Source organism: Podarcis vaucheri (assembly GCF_965113315.1).
Source record: "Podarcis vaucheri genome assembly, chromosome: 14".
In the NCBI taxonomy this organism is placed as follows: domain Eukaryota; kingdom Metazoa; phylum Chordata; class Lepidosauria; order Squamata; family Lacertidae; genus Podarcis; species Podarcis vaucheri.
Genome location: NC_138752.1, coordinates 36,092,357 through 36,111,804, shown reverse-complemented (window position 1 = coordinate 36,111,804; position 19,448 = coordinate 36,092,357). Strand labels below are relative to the sequence as shown.

Here is a 19,448-nt window from a genome sequence, read left to right as displayed (position 1 = left end):
TATTACCCCCCTTGGTCAAAGAGCTCTCTGGATGATCTTGGGCTAGGCACTGCCTCCCAGCCTCACCTACCTCACAGGGTAAAGGTAAAGGGACGCCTGACCATGAGGTCCAGTTGTGGCCGACTCTGGGGTTGCGGCGCTCATCTCGCTTTATTGGCCGAGGGAGCCGGCGTACAGCTTCTGGGTCATGTGGCCAGCACGACTAATCTGCTTCTGGCGAACCAGAGCAGTGCACGGAAATGCCGTTTACCTTCGCACCGGAGTGGTACATATTTATCTACTTGCACTTTGACGTGCTTTCGAACTGCTAGGTTGGCATGAGCAGGGACCGAGCAACGGGAGCTCACCCTGTCACGGGGATTCGAACCACCGACCTTCTGATCGGCAAGTCCTAGGCTCTGTGGTTTAACCCACAGCACCACATGTGATTAAATGAGGAACGGGATAACCATGTATGCCATCTTGAGATCCTTGGAAGAAAAGGTGAGATATAAATGAAACCAACCAACCATCCATGGTCTATCAAGGGACACTGGCAGAAGTCTTTTTTCATATTTGGAAGAAGACATGCATAGAGTATTTGGGTCTCAGAGACCAGGCTGAGGAGAGCTACCCTGATGAGAAATGGTGGGGGCTTCCCCCTCCCCCTGCTCCTGACCAGAATCTTGAAGCTGCCCAGGAGCAGTGGAGCAGTATAGATTGGGAGCGGTGGTTTGCAGAGGGGCCTAGTTCTGAAGACAACAGCTGGGCAGAACTGAGTGGGGAACAGCTAGGACAGGCTTCCTCAAACTCGGCCCTCCAGATGTTTTTTGGTCTACAACTCCCATGATCCCTAGCTAGCAGGACTAGTGGTCAGGGATGATGGGAATAGTAGTCTCAAAACATCTGGAGGACCGAGTTTGAGGAAGCCTGAGCTAGGAGAAGAAGAACAGGGAGAGAGAGACTCCCTTTCACTGGAAAGTGTTCCACAGATCAGTCCAAGGTCAAGGAGAACAGATAAGGTAGCTACACACAAGGCCCAATTGTTGCAACATCAGGTTGCCAGACAAGGAAGTGATGGGGGTGGCTCGGGGAGAAGTGGGTGGAAACCTTAATTGGGAGCACCTTTCCTCTGAGAATGGAGTCTTTGTTCTTTCGCTGTGAACATTAAAAATCTCTTTAACTGGTAAGGGACTATTTTTGCTTTGTTCCGCTTATCCACAGCCAAAGGGAGGGAGGAAGCCGTTTCCTCGAAGCCTGACATTGGGCATGGAAATGGTCCTATATGGAGTCAGGCCATTGGACGGAGGCAGTCTTTCTAATCACCTGATAACAACCACCCTGAGATCCACAGATGAAGGGCAGTATACAAAAGGAGAACCTTTTTAATGTCTCACTGGGCATATGGCTAAATAATTTCCAGGCACTGGTGCCAGATTCAAACCATCCCTTTAGAAAGAGAAAGTTTAAGTAAAATTATTTGCAACTTCAGTTTAAAAATATATATATTTACAAATCCACACATCGCATCATCATACAATACATAGCCATAACAATGCAGTGCATAGCATTTTACTACATGTTAGAAGGGGAAATTCAAAAGCACACTAAATCCATCCACTAAGCAATGACCACCAGTGACTGCTTAGCAGGAGAGGTATCTCAGTAATAAATGTAACTTGAAAGCTTTTATTGAGAGGTGGTGGTTGCACTATAAGGCCGACTCTGGGGTTGCGGCGCTCATCTCGCTTTATTGGCCAAGGGAGCCAGCATACAGCTTCCGGGTCATGTGGCCAGCATGACTAAGCCACTTCTGGCAAACCAGAGCAGCGCACGGAAACGCCGTTTACCTTCGCACCGGAGTGGTACCTATTTATCTACTTGCACTTTGACATGCTTTCAAACTGCTAGGTTGGCAGGAACAGGGACCAAGCAACGGGAGCTCACCCTGTCACGGGGATTCGAACCACCGACCCTCTGATCACCACAAAAGGCAAGAAGAAGTCTCATGTACCTGCAACCTGGTCCCTCCTGCTTTCACCCTTCGTTACCTTATTCCTTGGCATAATTTTTTCAACTAGGACGAGAGGCCAGACTTTGGACCATCATCCCTGCAAGGAGAACTATGTGAAGAATTATCAAAGATGGGCTATCTCTTGCTGGGTAACTGCGCTAAAGTACAAGATTAGAACTTGCATTAAGGCATTCACAATTTCCAGAAGTATTGCGAGAAGGGCTAAACTGAGGTCAGGGCAGATAAATCCAGTTAACAATGGGTGCAATCTCCTGAAACACTTGAACCCACCACACCTGTACCACAGGCCAGGACCTTCTGGACCATCATGCCAACCTGGTTGCACTCTCTCCAAAAGAGCATACTCTGAGCTGGATTCATGTGACAGAACTTAAGAGATGGTATACCATTTAAAGCATTGTCCCTCGCAATCTCACCGAGATCCAATTTCCTTGGGCGTTTCAACTGCATTACGTTCCGTGCATTCTCAGGAATTTCTCATCCTAGATCCCCTTCCCTTAATCTATATTCAAATGCCATAGATAAAAGGGCTTGGTGCAGCACTGTTAGGGCACCTTTCAAATTTGGACCTGCAGCAGTGTTAAAAAAAAGCTAAGCTCCCTGGATGCAGCTCTCCAGAGTGAACTTTGCAAAAGTCCGTCTATTGATTAATTGCAGTCGGTTATGACACGTTCCCTCCAGCTTAGCTCTCAACTGAATGCTACCTAGGAACTGACCAGCCGCAAAAAAGTCATTTATACTATGCAGCCCCTTTGTCTTCCCCCCTCCCTCTGTCTTGCTGTGCTTTTGTCTAAGATCTCGAAACACTGGTGAAACTAGAAGTGCAGCAGTGGCAACAGGATGGTACCAGATAATGTGCCCACTTCTGCCAAGTTTTCAGCGTCTTTCTCAAAAATGGATTCAGGACCTCTTTACGTTTGCCTGGAGAAATCATTCTTAGCTAAACGTAAAGAGGTCCTGAACCCACTTTTTAGAGCAACATTGGCCTGGAGGGCCATCTTAGCACAATTAAAGCAAGACCCAGGGTATACCTCTGCTCCCCTATGGGATGCAAATTAATTGCCACAACTGGCATGGATCATGGTTTACTTGTAAACTTGGAATAATGGATCACTGGCAGCCCTCATACTATACAGAATCCTTTTGCTGACTGTGCCTGTTATTAACAGGGCTGTTTGCAGTATAAAAACATAAAAATACACCACATAATAACAAACAAAACAATACCCCTGCCCAGTTCAAAAGGCCATAGATTTTATTATTTTTTTAGCTAAAATCCTGGGAGACAAGGAATGGTTGAATAAGAGCTCTGTTGCCTCACCCCCAGCAATTAAGGAAGGCTTGGTAGATTAATCAAATTAATTTTGAATAATCAATTGGGAGTAAAAAAACATTAGTTTTGGAAGAAAAACACATACAGCCTTTGTTCTTAGACGCCGGATGTGTGTGTTGCAGGAAGAGGTAAAGTAAGCTGTGTTTGTGCAAATAGTATCATATGCATCACCACCTTCGTACAAAGGTGAAATATTAGTTCCTCTTGCCAAGGTGCCAGATTTAGCTGTGATAGGATTCTGCACCCAGTGCCCTTCTCAGTTTTTTCATGCCCAAGTTCTTCTTCCCGTTCCTGCAAACACCTCCCTTCCTCTTACCAGATAGCTGCCTTATTGGGGGGGGGGGAGCAGCAGCTGATACAGAATCACTGACCGGGCTTTTGCAAACCCTTTCTCTTTCCATGGAGAAACTCTCAGCAAGACTTGGCAGGGTATCTCTAATAGCTGCATATAAAACATATGAAATGATGTGCTGGTGGCGTCTGCTCCCTCAGGAAGCAGGGTTCAGCAGGACAGGTTCAATCCATGCACGGAATAGTTCTAAAATGAAAACTAGTATTAAAAAGAGATGAACAAACAAAAACCACCCAATAAAAGAATCCGGGCAAAGTCTTGGGGTGGCCTCTCTGTCTTACACATTATGAATGTCATCGACATTCCTAAGTGGCTTCGGTCCTACCCAGGTGAGCCCGCTTAAGCTGGTGTGGTAAAGAAAACCATCTTGGTGGAGAAGACGAGGTCCACAATGTAGGCAATGAGGTTGAAGATGGTCAGAAAGGTCACCCCGAGCTTATTGTTCCATTTGATACACTCCGGGTTAGTCCTGAAACATGTTGAAGGCCTAGAGGAACCCTCAAAGGCATATATGGGCCATACAACGGCTGCCGTGAGGTACAGGAGCACAGCCAAGCTGTTGAAGCCCACTAGACCTTTCTCCAAGGGGATGGGCAGGGTGGCAAGGCAACGGCCGATGGTGAGGATGACAATGAGCAACGTGACGATGAAGCAGATGCAGTAGACGGCCAGGCACCACTGCAGGCCGGGCTTCTCTGCATAGATTTGGTAGCTGGCCACTAAGGAGAAGATGAGGCAAGCCAGGTAGGTCTCAAAGACTTTCAGGAGGCCGGGGATGGTGGCCAGGAAGGTGCTGACTTCTCCGACTTTGGCCTGGGTCAGTCTCACTTCGATGGCGTAGGTGATGAAGCAGAGGCAAGACGCGGCAGTGGCGATCCCTTCGTAGCTGCAGTCACCCGTGCACCGGTCTGGGATGAAGACCGATGGGTACAGGATGGAGGTGGTGAAGATCATGAGAGCAGCCAACATGGAGAAGGCAGAGGTGAAGTCCTGCCAGGACAGAGGCAGCGACTGGGCCATGCCGATGAACTCCACGACCACAACGAAGACGGAGAGGCTGAAACAGAAGCACCAGGTAAACATGGACCAGGCACCTTCAGAGCCAGCATAGTTCCTGTGGACAGACACCAAGCTGAAGGCTGTACAAGAGAAGAAGATCTCAAATATCCGGACAATCCCCAACGGAGAGATCAGCGACCTGGCATTGAGTGTCGGCATGGCGCCCCTGACGCAGAGGAGCTGGCCCACCAAGCGTGTTGACACACGGCCAAGGAGACGGCAGAAAGAAAGAGCTTTGCTCGGCGTGGGGGCAAGGCTGCAAAGCTGGTGACGGAGCGCAGCGTGTGTGTGCGTGTGGCACCAAGTCTGGGTAACGCCTCGAGGAACAGGAACGCCCAGCTGGAGTGGATGGGCTTGGCTATCCCTCCTTCCAGGGGGAGGGAACCTGGTGGTGCAACGGGCAAAACAACCTGAGTCTTGCAGCTCCCGAGTGAAAGCGGTGCGGAAGGTCTCTGCTGAAATCGGAGGGAGAAGCCGAGAAGCCCTAGAAGAACAGCTGCAGCATTATTCTACTTAACTTTTTTTTAAATGAAAACAATGACACAAAAACAAAAGCTGTCTCTCAAGGCAGAAAGCAGTTCCTGGAAGATGATGGCATCATAGGGTGTGTCAGGCTAAGAGAAAGCCCCAGGGCAGGCCAGGAGTAGGAGGGAGAGCGTTTGGATTTCTGAGCCCTAGATTTTATACTTTTCTGGCTCAGAGCAGGAAACCTGTTCAGGAAGTGAGAGGCAGGTGGATGATTAATGACAGAGGATTAAAAAGTAACCACGTCCAAGCCCTCATTTTGTAGCTGGTTGTGTGCTTTACCCAGGGCTTTTTTTAAAGACGGAACTCAGTTCCGGCAGCTCTCAGGTGGGCGCCATTGCCATTATAAGAAAACAAGAGAGGAATTCATGGTGAGTTATGGTCTAGGAAAATAGCACTGGGTTTACCTGCCCCCACCACAGGACTACAGGTAACAAGGGATTGCTGCAGGTGAAACTGGGAACAATCCACATCTAAAACTATGGGATTTTTTTTGTTACAGTCGAGGCTCAGAGTAGGTTTCTAATCAATGAAGTTGTAAGGAAAAAGCATCCAGGTGTTCTGCTCCGCAGTAAGTGTACCTGCTTCTGCCTTCTAGTCAATAAGGCAAAAACACTGGAGTGATAGACACACCTTTGGGCACTTATGAAATTTGATTAGAAGCACATTTTAGGACAAAAATGCAATAAATTCAGGAACTTTGAAAATGGGGATATATGTTGGCTTTGCAGGCTTGCAAGATTTTCATCAATCAGGTTTGCTAGAGCTAGCATAATGCACTAGTGCGTGCATGCTTATGTTCACTTTCATCATACAGATGCATTATTGCAAAATTGCAAAAAGTAAAATAAAATAGAACAATAGCTGTGCTTCTGTGAGAAACATTTCATACACATTTCTTTCCTGCATCCAGGCTGGAGTCCAACAATATCTGGAGGGCTACAGGCCCCGTCAGCCCTGGTTTAGTGGAATATCTAATCTCATATACTGGATCTTGGCTTGCTTATTGCAAAACAGACGAAACTCAAATGCATTATCTGAACGTTCAGTTATTTAGGAACACCACACCCAAAACATGCAAAATAGGGCCATTGATTTCCACGAGATATAGTTAACATAAAACAGACAATCTCTGCTAAAGAGGCACAACTGACACTTCTGCTGTGCCCATTGCTGTCTCATGGGACAAGATCAACTTCTTGTTCCCCATATATTGCTCCACTGATAAGATAGGTTTTAATTTGCACAAGCCACGAGTCTTGGCAAAGTGTGTACAAAGTACAAACATGCTACAAATGCAGCTAAGCAGTACAAGAAAAAAAAAAAGAATGAGACTATTTAAAATGTTGGGAGCACCACCAGGACCCTTATTTTCATGGCAGTTGCTAAAATCTTTGTAGTCTTTGGAGCCACCAAGTTCCCTTGCTCCATATATTCCCCTGCAACTTTGTGGCTGAGACCGTTTGCACTTTGGCTGGGTCTGCGAGCCAAGGTAGGAAGAGCACACATCACACAAAGGTCTCCCTTACCAGGACAGCTCAGTCCAAAGGTGTGTTGTTTTTTTGCAAGGCCTTTGGAAGGAAAACTAAGAGCCTTTGGACAAATCAAAGCTGGGAGGGAATCCAGCACCTGGGATGGTCCAGACTCTGCCCCAAAGACTCCTTTGTTCTGAGAGCAAATGGGGTGACTTGTAATTGCCAAGACCAGGTAAAGCAAAACAAAGGCACCAGTTTATTCTACGTGATTCAAAATACACCCTGAAATTGAAAACAAAACAAATTGAAAATATTAAGGTAGCTCCAAATTAGTAATAATTAAGGGACACTGTTCTTGGATCCTCTCTATAACTTTTTTTAACAATAACAAAAACAATAGTAGCAGCAGTAGGTTATTCACTTAAATATTGCACCATGGATATAAAAGGCACACGTTTTAATGGCCCCCCAGAATTTGATGTCCGGGTGCCCCGCACCCCTTGCACCCCCAGGTAAAGACGGCCCTGCTGCCAAATATTCCCCGATTTCAGTACAGTGGTACCTTGGGTTAAGTACTTAATTCATTCCAGAGGTCCGTTCTTAACCTGAAACTGTTCTTAACCTGAAGCACCACTTTAGCTAATGGGGCCTCCTGCTGCCACCGCGCCGCCAGAGCACGATTTCTGTTCTCATCCTGAAGCAAAGTTCTTAACCTGAAGCACTATTTCTGGGTTAGCGGTGTCTGTAACCTGAAGCGTATGTAACCCGAGGTACCACTGTATTTGCTTCAAAAGCAGCATGTTTGACGTAGTCGTAGAAATGGAGGGCTGTGTGGGGTTATTTTTTCTGTTTCCCATCGTGCCGTTATTCCTCTGATTACAGATTCTTGTTGACACCATCTTCCTTTATGGCTGCCCTCATTTGCCCTCTTCTTTTAACTTCCAAGTCGGCTGTGGGATCCACTCTGTGGATTTGTTTATAGAAGTTTAAGAAAGACCTAATCTCATAGCTCAACTATTGTTTGTAGCAACACATTTCATTGGATTCAACAGCAAAGTACACTTCTGAGCAATTGTCACCCCCCTTCCAAACCACCCCTCCCCATGCCACGAGAAGTGGGATGGGCAATGCCACTGAGAACAGGCACTTGTGGGAAAGTGGCTGTCAATGCTTTTCATCTGGAGAGAGAGGGTGCGATGTAGCAGTTAAGGTGCAAAGCCTGGCATGGATAGACCAAGGTTCAAATCCTCAATCGGCTATGAAGCAATCAGTGGACAATCATTAACTACCTTGCAAGGCTGTTGTGAAGAGACAACCATACACAGTACCCTGAGCAAATTTCTTACTATGCAAATAAGGGTTTTTTAAAATGTTTGTACCTTTGAATAAAAAGGGATCTCACTTTATAGACACGCCTCCCTTCCAGGAGGTCTTGGAAATGGGTCTGTTTTCTTCTTGCTGATCTCTCTCTTTTTGGCTCAGATCCAGCAAAATCATAACTCCAACGCTTAGCTGCGGCTCAGAGAGGAATCCCAGCTGCTTTGCCTTGATGGATGCATCTGTGGATACAATTTCTAGCCAGAACAACTCAGGCTGTCCCCCAACCCCACCCCTTTCTCTGTGCTGACATCCCCCTCTCCACCCATTGCAGAAAAACAAAATGAAAACATTTGCACAAAGCGTGATGTAATCTTTTAGGTTATGTATTGAGCAAGCTCCTTGAAGTCATTGGTAGGTCTTTGGATGTCTCCCAGATGCTGTGGAAGTCCAAGGGATCTGTCCTTGGAATGAAGGAAGTCAGTGCAGGCCAAAAACCCGAGGCCAAAGGAGATATGTGGGTGGAAATTTGTGGGGGTTTCAACATGGGACTGCCTGACTCACCAAGAAAGAAGTTCCACAGAGTGGAGGATTTTATTTTATTTGGAGTTGAGTTGCGCTGGCCGATGAATAGAAACTCTTGAATCTGAGGCTGTTGAACAGAAAATCCCAGAGGGTCATATCACCCCACCAGGACCTGTCAGACTAGAGACCGGACCCTCACAGGCACCCTTCTCTGAGCAACCAGATCCTTCCCAGTGCTCACAACCAGTGCAGGCAGTGCAGCAGAAGGAAGGCTGTGGAACAGAGGAATGCCCATCTTCAGGTCAGAGGCTCTGAAGTCATGGACCAGGTGATGGAGCCTGCAGGACGGAGGCTGGAGGCAGAGGCTTAAAGGGTCTCGGTTGACTCTCAATCATTGTCAGAGCAAGTGGCTCACTCGGAGCTGTCCGTGGTCCTTCAGTTTTGCCTCCACCATTCACCCATTATTGTGCTGATAGCAGTAGACCAGGGGTCGGCAACCTGCGGCCCATGAGCGTCGTTTAACCGGCCCATGAGCTGCCCCCGAACTGAACCACCTACTCAGTGAGTCCCCGCGCGCTGAGCTAAACCGGTGCAGTGCGGCACAGGGACTTGCTTCTGCGTCACCGGAAATAGTGTCTGTGCAGACGCTGGAAATCGTGTCTGTGCAGACGCCGGAAAGAGCGCCCGCGTGATCTGGCTCACGGAGAGATCTCCACTGGAGTGAACCAGCCCAGGCAAGGTAAACCTTGCTGACCCCTGCAGTAGACCTCTCTTTCATTGCCTAACAACCTTGTACCTGGCAGTGATTGGGATGTCTAAGAAACCAACAAAATTAGAAGGTTCAGCATGCCATATTGATTCACAATGGCATCCAACAGAGATGGGAACCTAATCCTCAGGAACCATAGTGAAAAATTAACTTTTTTCACCACTATCACCAGAGAACAACAGGAGAGGGAGACATTTGGCTGCCTGAGCAAATGCTGTCCAGTTGTTTCAGCCTCCCCCATTCAAATCCCTATGGTGGATCAGCAGCTAGGGACAGGCAAATATGTTCACTGAGGTTTCTCTCAGTTTCATCTTCCAGTCTTAAGTCCAGTTCTCCCCATTTGCACATCATTTCCCAACTTTATTTAACATCCTCATGAAAATTCATCAGCATTTTGTGCAAATTTCTCCTAGCATACCTCTTTGCAAAATTTTGACTATTCTGCACATTTTGGCAAAGTAACATGCCCAAATATAATGCATTAAAAAAAATATTCAGGAATATATGCATTCGTATGCACTTTAGTATATAATATGCATTTTTGTGCACAGTACTTGGCTGGTAAACTGCATTGCAAAATTTGGAGAAGCGTCAGTTCTGAGGGATGGCTGTGTTCTGAAAGTGTGAATTAAATGGGTTTGCCTTTAAATGCAAACTGAATCCAATTTCTTCCCTCACCTGCCCCTCCTCTCTACCCCCCACAATCCCCCTCAGCACAATTTCCTTCCAGTACATGAGGGAACAAGACCAAACCCGAGAACCTGTAGAAGCATCTGTGTCACTGCTACAATTTTGCTGTGGCAGCAAAAACTGTTTGAAGCTTAAACCCATTCAGCAGGTACCCAGAGAATCATAGCATTGTAGAGTTGGAAGGGACCATGAGGGTCATCTAGCACAACCCCCTGCAATGCAGGAAGATTTTGCCTAATATAGGGCTCAAACCCACGACCCTGAGATTAATCATCTCATGCTCTACCAACTGAGCTACTCGATATCACCTGGCTTTCTTAAGTGGGAAGGAGGCATGGGGGCCTGTATTGGACAGCAGCAGCAAGTGGGGTGGGGGAACAGCCTTGTGGGGCAGCCAATAGTAAAAAGTGTGTGCATGATCTGCCATCTCTCCTGCTACCCTGCTTGAACCAAACATCTTCTATTGGCTCACTGAAAGGCAAGCCCTGAGCCGAGAGAGGTCCCCAGCTTCACCCTCGAGAAGGACTCAAAGCAACCAGGCAAAACAAAACCAAAGAACCCAACAACCTTCTACAGTTGCTCTTTAATGGATTAACTGGAGAAGCACAATCTGCCCACAGGCCCCCTGCCCAAGAGTATAAAAGTAGAAGGATGAAAACGTGAGCCTGGGCAGGCTGACCTCCTTCCAGGAGATGGCGCTGTTCTCCTGTACTGCTCCTGCATCAACAAGGGACCAGCTGGAAAATGGTCTTCTCTTAATTCCCAACCCCAGACTCTTCTCTGGGGCAAGAGATAGGAAGAGGGAATTTTGCTCCAATCAGCACAGATGTTTTTATTGTACAAGCCAGTTATTGGCCTCCTGGCTTGATGCAGTAGCCTTCAAATGATGCCCCCTCCCTGGTTCTTACAAACTGAGGGTAGTCCAAAGAGCCAGTCTGAAGTCCTGCAGGAACATTGGGAGGTGGAAACTTCTCCAGAAGATTCTCTTTGCTTTCGCATGTGGGCTATGACAGTTGCTAGAACCCCAGCCTGGGAGTGTCTGGAATGGGGCTCCCTCTTTGCCCCCAGGGATGGCGGACTTAACCTTTCATGCATTACAGGCCCTTCAAAAGCTCTCTGCCACCTGCCTTCCCCCCTCCCCATGCCCCCTCTGCCAACCAACAAATATGAAGGAGAATTGTCCTAGTATTGCCAGCATATTGGAGATAAAAATGTCATAGAAGAAACACACATGGGTGTGGTGTCATTTAAGGGTTAAGGAAAGAAATTGGCCGGCTCTGCCAGGGCCCGTTGGGACAAGTGGGTTGCCTGACAAAGCAGTGGAGTCTGGAAGGGGGAGACAGCCTCAACAGGCGGCAAGGAGGTCTCCCCAGGGCCACATGCACTGCTTGGCTCAGAAGCAGAGGCTGAGCCAAGGCAAAGGACGGTGTCCCACGTGAGATGCCAAGGGTGGAGAGGTGGAAGGTGGGCTGCTGGGCTCTCTCGCCCTCCCAGTGTCCTTCTGCTCTGAGGTGTGAGGCTGAGCAGGAGGCAGACGGAAAGGAAGGGGCAGGAAGGCGCCCGGCAGCGAAGTTGAGATTTCCCAGTCAAGAGCTGCTTCTTGTGCTCGGAGGAGATGGGGGCTCAGGAACTCTGCTCCAGCTGTTCCCGGAAGAGGGGTTCGGGGGGAGGGAGAGGGGAATCAGTCCACTGAAGCTATTGGTGGAGGGTGTCTGTTGAGGCTGGAGAGGAGGAAGACGAGCCAGGTTGTCCCCGCAGCTCAAAGTTGGCTCTCCAACTCTCCGTTGAGGCAGCTCAGGGCCAGCTGCTTGCCGCCCGTGGCCAGGAGGTTGTTCTCGTTGAGGCGCTGGGCCCGGTACTGCTCATAATGCACGCTGTGGGTGATGTCCTTGAGGTCCTGCAGGTGGGATCTGGGAAGGGAAAGGAAAAGAGGCAGGAGAAGTTGGAGCCGCCTGGCAGGTCAAGGTTTCCAATGACCCTTTCCCTCCTGGCCAGATACAGTGGTACCACGGGTTACATGCGCTTCAGGTTACATACGCTTCAGTTTACAGACTCCGCTAACTCAGAAATAGTGCTTCAGGTTAAGAACTTTGCTTCAGGATGAGAACAGAAATCGTGCTCCAGCAGTGCGGCGGCAGCAGGAGGCCCCATTAGCTAAAGTGGTGCTTCAGGTTAAGAACAGTTTCAGGTTAAGTACGGACCTCCAGAATGAATTAAGTACTTAACCCGAGGTACCACTGTAGATGGATGGGGAAGGTTCTTCTTCTTCTTCTTCTTCTTCTTCTTCTTCTTCTTCTTCTTCTTCTTCTTCCTCTTCCTCCTTCCCCATCTGTCAGACCCTCTGTCCTCACCCGGCAAAGAAGGTCTACAATGGTCACATTCCTGTTCCAGGCTCACGAGGAGCCCTGAGAAAACAAGGTCATCTTGGTTGACCCCATCTATGCCCATTCAAACCCTGCAGAGCTGATCCTTTGGTGCAGTGACACCTGTATCTTTGGAATTCCCTGCCCATTGGTATTAGCCAGGTACCTTTGCTGTCCTGCTAAAAACTTTGTTGTTGTTGAAGGAAGCATACCAAGGCATGAACACTTTGACCTGTATATTAATAGGCCATGCTGTTTTATGATACAGTGGTACCTCAGGTTAAGTACTTAATTTGTTCCGGAGGTCCGTTCTTAACCTGAAAGTGTTCTTAACCTGAAGCACCACTTTAGCTAATGGGGCCTCCTCCTGCTGCTGCGCCGCCGGAGCACAATTTCTGTTCTCATCCTGAAGCAAAGTTCTTAACCCGAGGTACTATTTCTGGGCTAGCGGAGTCTGTAACCTGAAGCGTCTGTAACCTGAAGTGTATGTAACCCAAGGTACCACTGTACAGTCAAACCACGGTTGTCAAACGTAATCCATTCCAGAAGACCATTTGAATTCCAAAACATTCAACAACCAAGGATCAAAGGGCGGTCAGCAAAGTCAATGGAGAAAAAAAAGAAATAAACTCCCTAGAAGTCCTTCAGCTTCTGAAAAACGTTCAAAAACCAGAGCATTTACTTCCAGGGTTTCGGTGTTCGAGAGCCGAAACGTTCCAAAATGGAGTCATTTAGGAACCGAGGTTTGACTGTATACGTTTTTAAAACTGCTGGTTTTTATTTACATATTTCACCCCCCACTGCCCTGTCAGACAGTCATGCTCAAAAGCTTCAACAGGGAGCCTTCCTTCAAAGTAAAAAGAGTAGCAAGACTTCCAACTCCCACAACTCACCGGATGAGGAGGTCCCGCAGCAGAGGAAACTCACAGTGGGCCGGGTTTTCCACTGAAAGGAAAGCGCAGATGACAGCTGAACATTTTCAGTGACAGCAAGGCAAATGTGTCAGAAGGGGACAAGGATGGACTGAGCCAGGTGTCTCTGTTGCTTGCCCCACCCAAAGCTTGAAAGAGCAGTTCCATGCCATCTCATAGCAGACTTCCCTAACCAGGGGGCTCCAGATGTTTGCGGCCTACAACTCCCATCATTCCCAGCCAGCACATCCATTTTGGAGTACAACTCCCATGAGACCCAAAAAGCATGGGCTGATGGGAGTTGTAGTCCAAGACAGCTGGGTTGAGGAAGGCTGTCTTGCAGGAACATGAGCTAAGAAGAGCCCTGCTGGATCAGACAAAGTGTTCCTCTCTCCTGCTTTCAGCAACACCCCCAGCTCCCCAGCTGACCTGTGGTGAGCCGGGTCTAATCGGGAGATCATAATGCAATGCTTTGGAACAGGGGTCAGCAAACTTTTCAGCAGGGGGCCGGTCCACTGTCCCTCAGCCCTTGTGGGGGGGGCAGGCTATATTTTGAAGAAAAAAAAAATGAACAAATTCCTATGCCCCACAAAGAACCCAGAGATGCATTTTAAATAAAAGGGCACATTCTACTCGCTGATTCCTGGACCGCCTGCAGGCCGGATTTAGAAGGCAATTGGGCTGGATCCGGCCCCCAGGCCTTAGTCTGCCTACCCATGCTTTGGAAGGTCCAGGCTCCCTAGAGGTACGCCTGCAAGGAGACTGCTGAACACCAGAGGGCAGTAGATTTCTAAATACAAGCCAGTGGAGAGTGTTTGTGGTGGTGTGGAGGGATGGGGAGAGACAGCTGGAAAGTATGAAGGCAATTCTGGTCAGGAGCTTCACTTAGCCCTTAAGAACTTCCTGCAAGCCACATCAGAGCTGGGCCAGTCCCTGAGCCCCGATCCCCACTAGTGACACACTGGGAAATCAGCAGAGCAAGCTCAGATGCCACCACCCAAATGATGAGGCCTGCAGTGTAGAACCCACAACTGCAACTTTTAGCAAGTTACAACTAAACTTGGTGAAGCAACATCGAAATTCAACCTGGTGAACCGACAACATGTCTGCAACTCAGTGGCAGATGACATGCTTGGCATGGTCACAGGAACCTATACTGAATCAGACCAATTGTCCTCTCTCTGTCTACACTGACTGGAAGCATCTTCCCAGGGTTTCAGGCAGGGGACATTCCCAGCCCTACCTGGAGTTGCCGGGGATTGAACCTGAGAGCTTCTGTCTGCAAGGCAGATGCTGTACCGGTGAGCTGTGGCCCTTCCCCAGAATTCTTGCAATATGTGCAACTGTTCAAGGCATGAGCCCTCCAAGGCATAGGGAGCTGCCTTAGAGCAAGACTCCATCTAGCTCAGTGTTGTCCTCACTGACTGGGAGGGGCGTTCTGGGATTTCAGACTGAGGGCATTCCTAGCCCTACCTGGAGATGCTGGGAACTGAACCCAACACTTTCTTTTGTGCAAGCCAGATGTTCTGTCACTGAGCTGTGGCCTTTCCCCTTGGATCTCTAGGCAGGGAGATCTCACTCCTTGGGGCCACCAGGTAGGAACGGGAAAGACCCTGGAGAAATTCTGGTGAACTGCTGCCACTCAGGGCTCGTCCACACTTCTGTGTGACTCATGCCTAGAAATCATGAATCCAACCACTTTTGCTTTCACCCCACTGCTTCTCCCCAGAAAACCTGCTCTTTAGCGCTAAATCAGAGCAAACATCAATCTGGAGAAAACCTGGCTGACATTTGCTCCAATTCAGCAGTAAAGATTGGCTTCCCAGGAGAAAAATAAAATGGACCCCTGACCATTAGGTCCAGTCGTGGCCGACTCTGGGGTTGTGGCACTCATCTCGCTTTATTGGCCGAGGGAGCCGGCGTACAGCTTCCGGGTCATGTGGCCAGCATGACTAAGCCGCTTCTGGCAAACCAGAGCAGCACACGGAAACACTGTTTACCTTCCCACCGGAGTGGTGCCTATTTATCTACTTGCACTTTGACATGCTTTCGAACTGCTCGGTTGGCCGGAGCAGGGACCGAGCAACGGAGCTCACCCCATTGCGGGGATTCGAACCACCGACCTTCTGATCAGCAAGTCCTAGGCTCTGTGGTTTAACCCACAGCGCCACCCGCGTCCCTATCCCAGGGGGAAAGCAGGGGGTAAATGCAGGTCTGGGTCAGCCCTTAGACCAATGGCTTGACTTGGTACTATAAGGGAGCTTCCTATGTCCCTGTGGATTGCAATGCATTCTGCGTGGGGCTGCCCTTGAAGATGGTTTGGAAAACTTCCACTGGGGCAGAATCTGTCAGCTAGAACAGTTTTGGGGGCGAGGCATTTGGGTCAGATCACAGTATTGCAAGCCGGTCAACAGGATCTAGCGCTATTGCAGGCAGTTCACACAAGCATTTATTTCGATGTGCCAAACAAGATTAATTTGGGGCTAGGATTCTGGACGTCTCTGGGAAACAGGGGTGCTTCTGTGCACGAGAGCACGGCACTCTGACAATACAGCTCAAAGGCAGGGAAAAAATTCCCCTGCTTGATTCTTGTTCCCCCAAAGCACCTCTCCCTCTGCTTTTGGCCAGCATCCTTCCCCCCCCAGGTGGGAGTAGCAGAACTATCCTGGCCCATGGATGGGGCAGATTGCTGCTGTCAGTGTGGAATGCACCATGGGGTGGTGGGGAGGAGAGTGGAAAGCCATGCTCTGCAGGTTGAACTCTGCACCTAAGATTGGAGAGGAAGCAGAGCAAGACTCCCCCAGATGCCTCTCTCCTGGGTGAGCAGTTGGCAGGAGGACCCAAAGCCGCAGAAGCTGTCTTATACCAAGCCAGAGCATTGGGCCGTCTAGCTCAGTATATTCCTTACACTGACTGGGAGCAGCTCTGCAGGGTTTTAGGCAGGGGGTTTCTCTCTCCCTTCCCCAGCCCTACCTGGAGATGCTGGGGATTGCACCTGGGACCTCCTGCAGGTAAAGCAGATGCTTTGGCACTGAGCTATATGATCCTTCCTTGAAAGTAAGTTTCTAGTCCTCATGATCTGGACTAAAGAGCTGATTTAAATAGGAACATAGGAAGCTGCCCTTATGCTGAGTCAGAACATTGGTCCTCCTAGCTCAGTATTGTCTATACCAGGGGTCAGCAAACTTTTTCAGCAGGGGGCCGGTCCCCTGTCCCTCAGACCTTGTGGGGGGCCAGCCTATATTTTGAAAAATAGAAATGAACGAATTCCTATGCCCCACAAATAAGCCAGAGATGCATTTTAAATAAAAGGGCACGTTCTACTCATGTAAAAACACGCTGATTCCTGGACTGTCTGTGGCCAGATTGAGAAGGCGATTGGGCCGGATCCAGTCCCCGGGCCTTAGTTTGCCTACCCATGGTCTATACTGACTGACAGCAGCTCTCCAGAATTTCAGGCAGCGGTCCCTCCCAGCGCTACCTGGAGAGCCTAGGGATTGAACCTGGGACCTTCTGCATGTAAAGTAAGATGCTCTACCACTGAACTACAGCCCTTCCCTCCAACGTGGACAAGTTCTCCTCCAGGGCTTCCCCAGTCCAGAAGGGTTTACCTTCGATGATCCCCCACTTGGTCTTGCGGCCCAGGACTTTCTTCCCATTCACCTGGTGCTCCTTGTCGGCTCCCACCACTGCAAAGGGGATTTTCTCCTGATTAAGAGAATGAGAGGGGCATCAGTTCAGGGAAAAACAAGGGTGCCCCCCCCTTCTTGGAAAGCACTTGAAGTGGAAAAAGTGTAGATGCTGTTAAAGGAGCAGAACACCATCTTCCCTGCCTTGTTAGTGAACATCTGGTACTTGCAGACTGTGGATGGTGCCGATAATGGGTTGGTTCCATTATCTTTGCGTTGTTGTTTTTTTAACAATATGTAATTTTTGTGAAATGAAATAAATAATAATACAGTGGTGCCTTGCAAGACGAAATTAATTCGTTCCGCAAGTTTTTTCTTCTTGCGAGTTTTTCGTCTTGCGAAGCACGGTTTCCCATAGGAATGCATTGAAAATCAATTAATGCGTTCCTAGGGAAACCGCCTTCAGACCAGGTCCGGGGACAGTCTGTCCCCCGACCTCTTCTGAAGGCTGGGGGGTGGGAAACAAGGGCTTTTCTTCCCACTGCCAGCCTTCAGAAGGCTGTTCTGAAGGCTGGCGGTGGGAAGAAAAGCCCTTCTTCCCACCTCCCGCCCCGCAAGCTCCGGGGACAGGAGGGCTTTGCTGCCGACCGCCAGCATTTTAAAAGCCCCTGCTGTCCCGGGGCGATTTTAAAATGCTGGTGGGCGGGAGCGAAGCCTCCGCTGTCCCGGGGAGATTTTAAAATGCTGGGGGTCGGCAGCGAACCCTTCGCTCTGCTGTCCCGGGCGATCTTAAAATGCTGGCGGGCGGGAGCGAAGCGTTCGCTGCCGACCCCCAGCATTTTAAAATCTCCCCAGGACAGCGGAGACTTCTCTGCTGTCCCGGGGAGATTTTAAAATGCTGGGGGTCGGCAGCGAACGCTTCGCTCCCGCCTGCCAGCATTTTAAGATCGCCCGGGGCAGCGGAGAATGTATCTGAGAGTGAGGTCCCTGCTCCCTAAACTTGGCCTATGGACATTCCCAGTCAATCAGGGATCACATAGCAAAAGGAAGTGGGCTGCAATGTTATATAGCCAATCACATTTGGCTATGTTTGAAGGCACATAATGCTGATTCAAACAGAGGGTACTGTTTTCCGAAAAGGCAAATACTTCCAACGCAATATTATAAGAGAAACAAATCACGTGTGTGTGTGTGTGTGTGTGTGTGTGTGTGTGTATGTGTATGTAAAGAGACAAGAGAGAATACAGTCGTATCTTGGTTTTCAAACAGCTTAGTTCCCGAACGTTTTGGCTCCCGAACGCTGCAAACCCGGAAGTAACTGTTCTGGTTTGCGAACTATTTTTGGAAGCCGAGCTTTTTGCAGCCAATCAGAAGCCGCGCTTTCATTTTCAAACATTTTGAAAGTCGAAAGGACTTCCGGAACGGATTCTGTTCGACTTCCAAGGTACGACTGTAGTGCCAACAATGAGAAAAGGCACAAAGCAACTCCTAGTCAATTTCTCCCCTTTCCAGATTGCCACCACTTACCCGTATTTTGTCGTTCAAAAGCCTGTCATCGGGGTCGCTATCCAAGTCCTCTTGGGGGTAAACATGGATTCCGTGGGCCTTCAAGTCATCCTGAATCTGCCAAGAGAAAAGTTTTTGGCACTGAGACCAGAACTCCCCCTTGCTGACTTGGAAATGTACCTTCTTCGTGGCCAGGGCAAAGGAAAGTTATGTGAGCAAAGCAAATTCAAGTCCAGTGTGTGGTGATACTCATGAGGAGCCTGCAGGGTGCCAGGGTCTCTCTCCCGCTTTGCGCCTTGACTTTGCACCACTTTGCACAAACAGTACAGGAGCTCTTTCCGGCTTGCACCATGTCAGAATGCAGGTGGGCAAACAGATGCTTGCTGAGTGCTACAGGCACTTGAGGGTTTCATTCCACCTGCATTTCAAAGCAAACTAACATGATTTCACATTACCTGGACTGACATGCAGATCGGAAGGCGGCTGTCAGGGACCGTGAGAAGGGCTGCCGAGAGTGGACTTGGGTGCTGGTGAAAAATGTCTGCCCCCCCCCCCGGAGGGTGGACCAGCTAAAAATCTTTACATAGGATATAAAATCAAAGTGTGACCTTGATTTTATGTTAATAATAAATACAACAATATTCACACTTGCTGAGAATATTACAAATCGCAACAACTAATATGAGATATAACCACATGATTGTTGCTGAACTAAGCATGCACTTCAAACATTACCCTTGTATGCATAACACAACATGCGTATCACACAACAATTTGGTTGTACAGTATTCACATGCTGTTCTCTTACAAAAGCACACAAATGAGACTGTGCACAGTATGATGAGACTGCAGTCTTGTACTGTCAAAGTGCAGAAGCGAAGGTTTAGTCAGAAATGCCGTTATTCGGAATTGGGTATGTGTTGAACATGAAATATATATTTTGTTAAGAATGACATGACTCTGTCATGTACTGTGCCTGG

The 19,448-nt window shown here is 48.7% G+C and overlaps 1 protein-coding gene and 1 pseudogene across 2 annotated transcripts in view; both read right to left on the bottom strand.

The window, feature by feature from the left end:
* Positions 1 to 3,251: 3,251 nt before the first annotated feature.
* On the bottom strand, positions 3,252 to 5,503 carry LOC309518748 (myeloid-associated differentiation marker homolog pseudogene; annotated as a pseudogene). The gene has a single exon. The product of its transcript is annotated as a myeloid-associated differentiation marker homolog pseudogene (transcript).
* A 5,120-nt stretch (positions 5,504 to 10,623) lies between these two features.
* Positions 10,624 to 19,448, bottom strand: part of SEPTIN12 (septin 12) — an 85,396-nt gene continuing 76,571 nt past the window's right edge. The window contains exons 9-12 of the mRNA XM_082199082.1: positions 18,490 to 18,585; positions 16,945 to 17,041; positions 13,316 to 13,367; positions 10,624 to 11,969 (exon numbers count right to left, since the gene is read on the bottom strand). Of these exons, the coding sequence (XP_082055208.1) occupies positions 11,819 to 11,969; positions 13,316 to 13,367; positions 16,945 to 17,041; positions 18,490 to 18,585 (396 nt within the window). The 3' untranslated portion in view covers positions 10,624 to 11,818. The remainder of the gene's footprint in view (positions 11,970 to 13,315; positions 13,368 to 16,944; positions 17,042 to 18,489; positions 18,586 to 19,448) is intronic.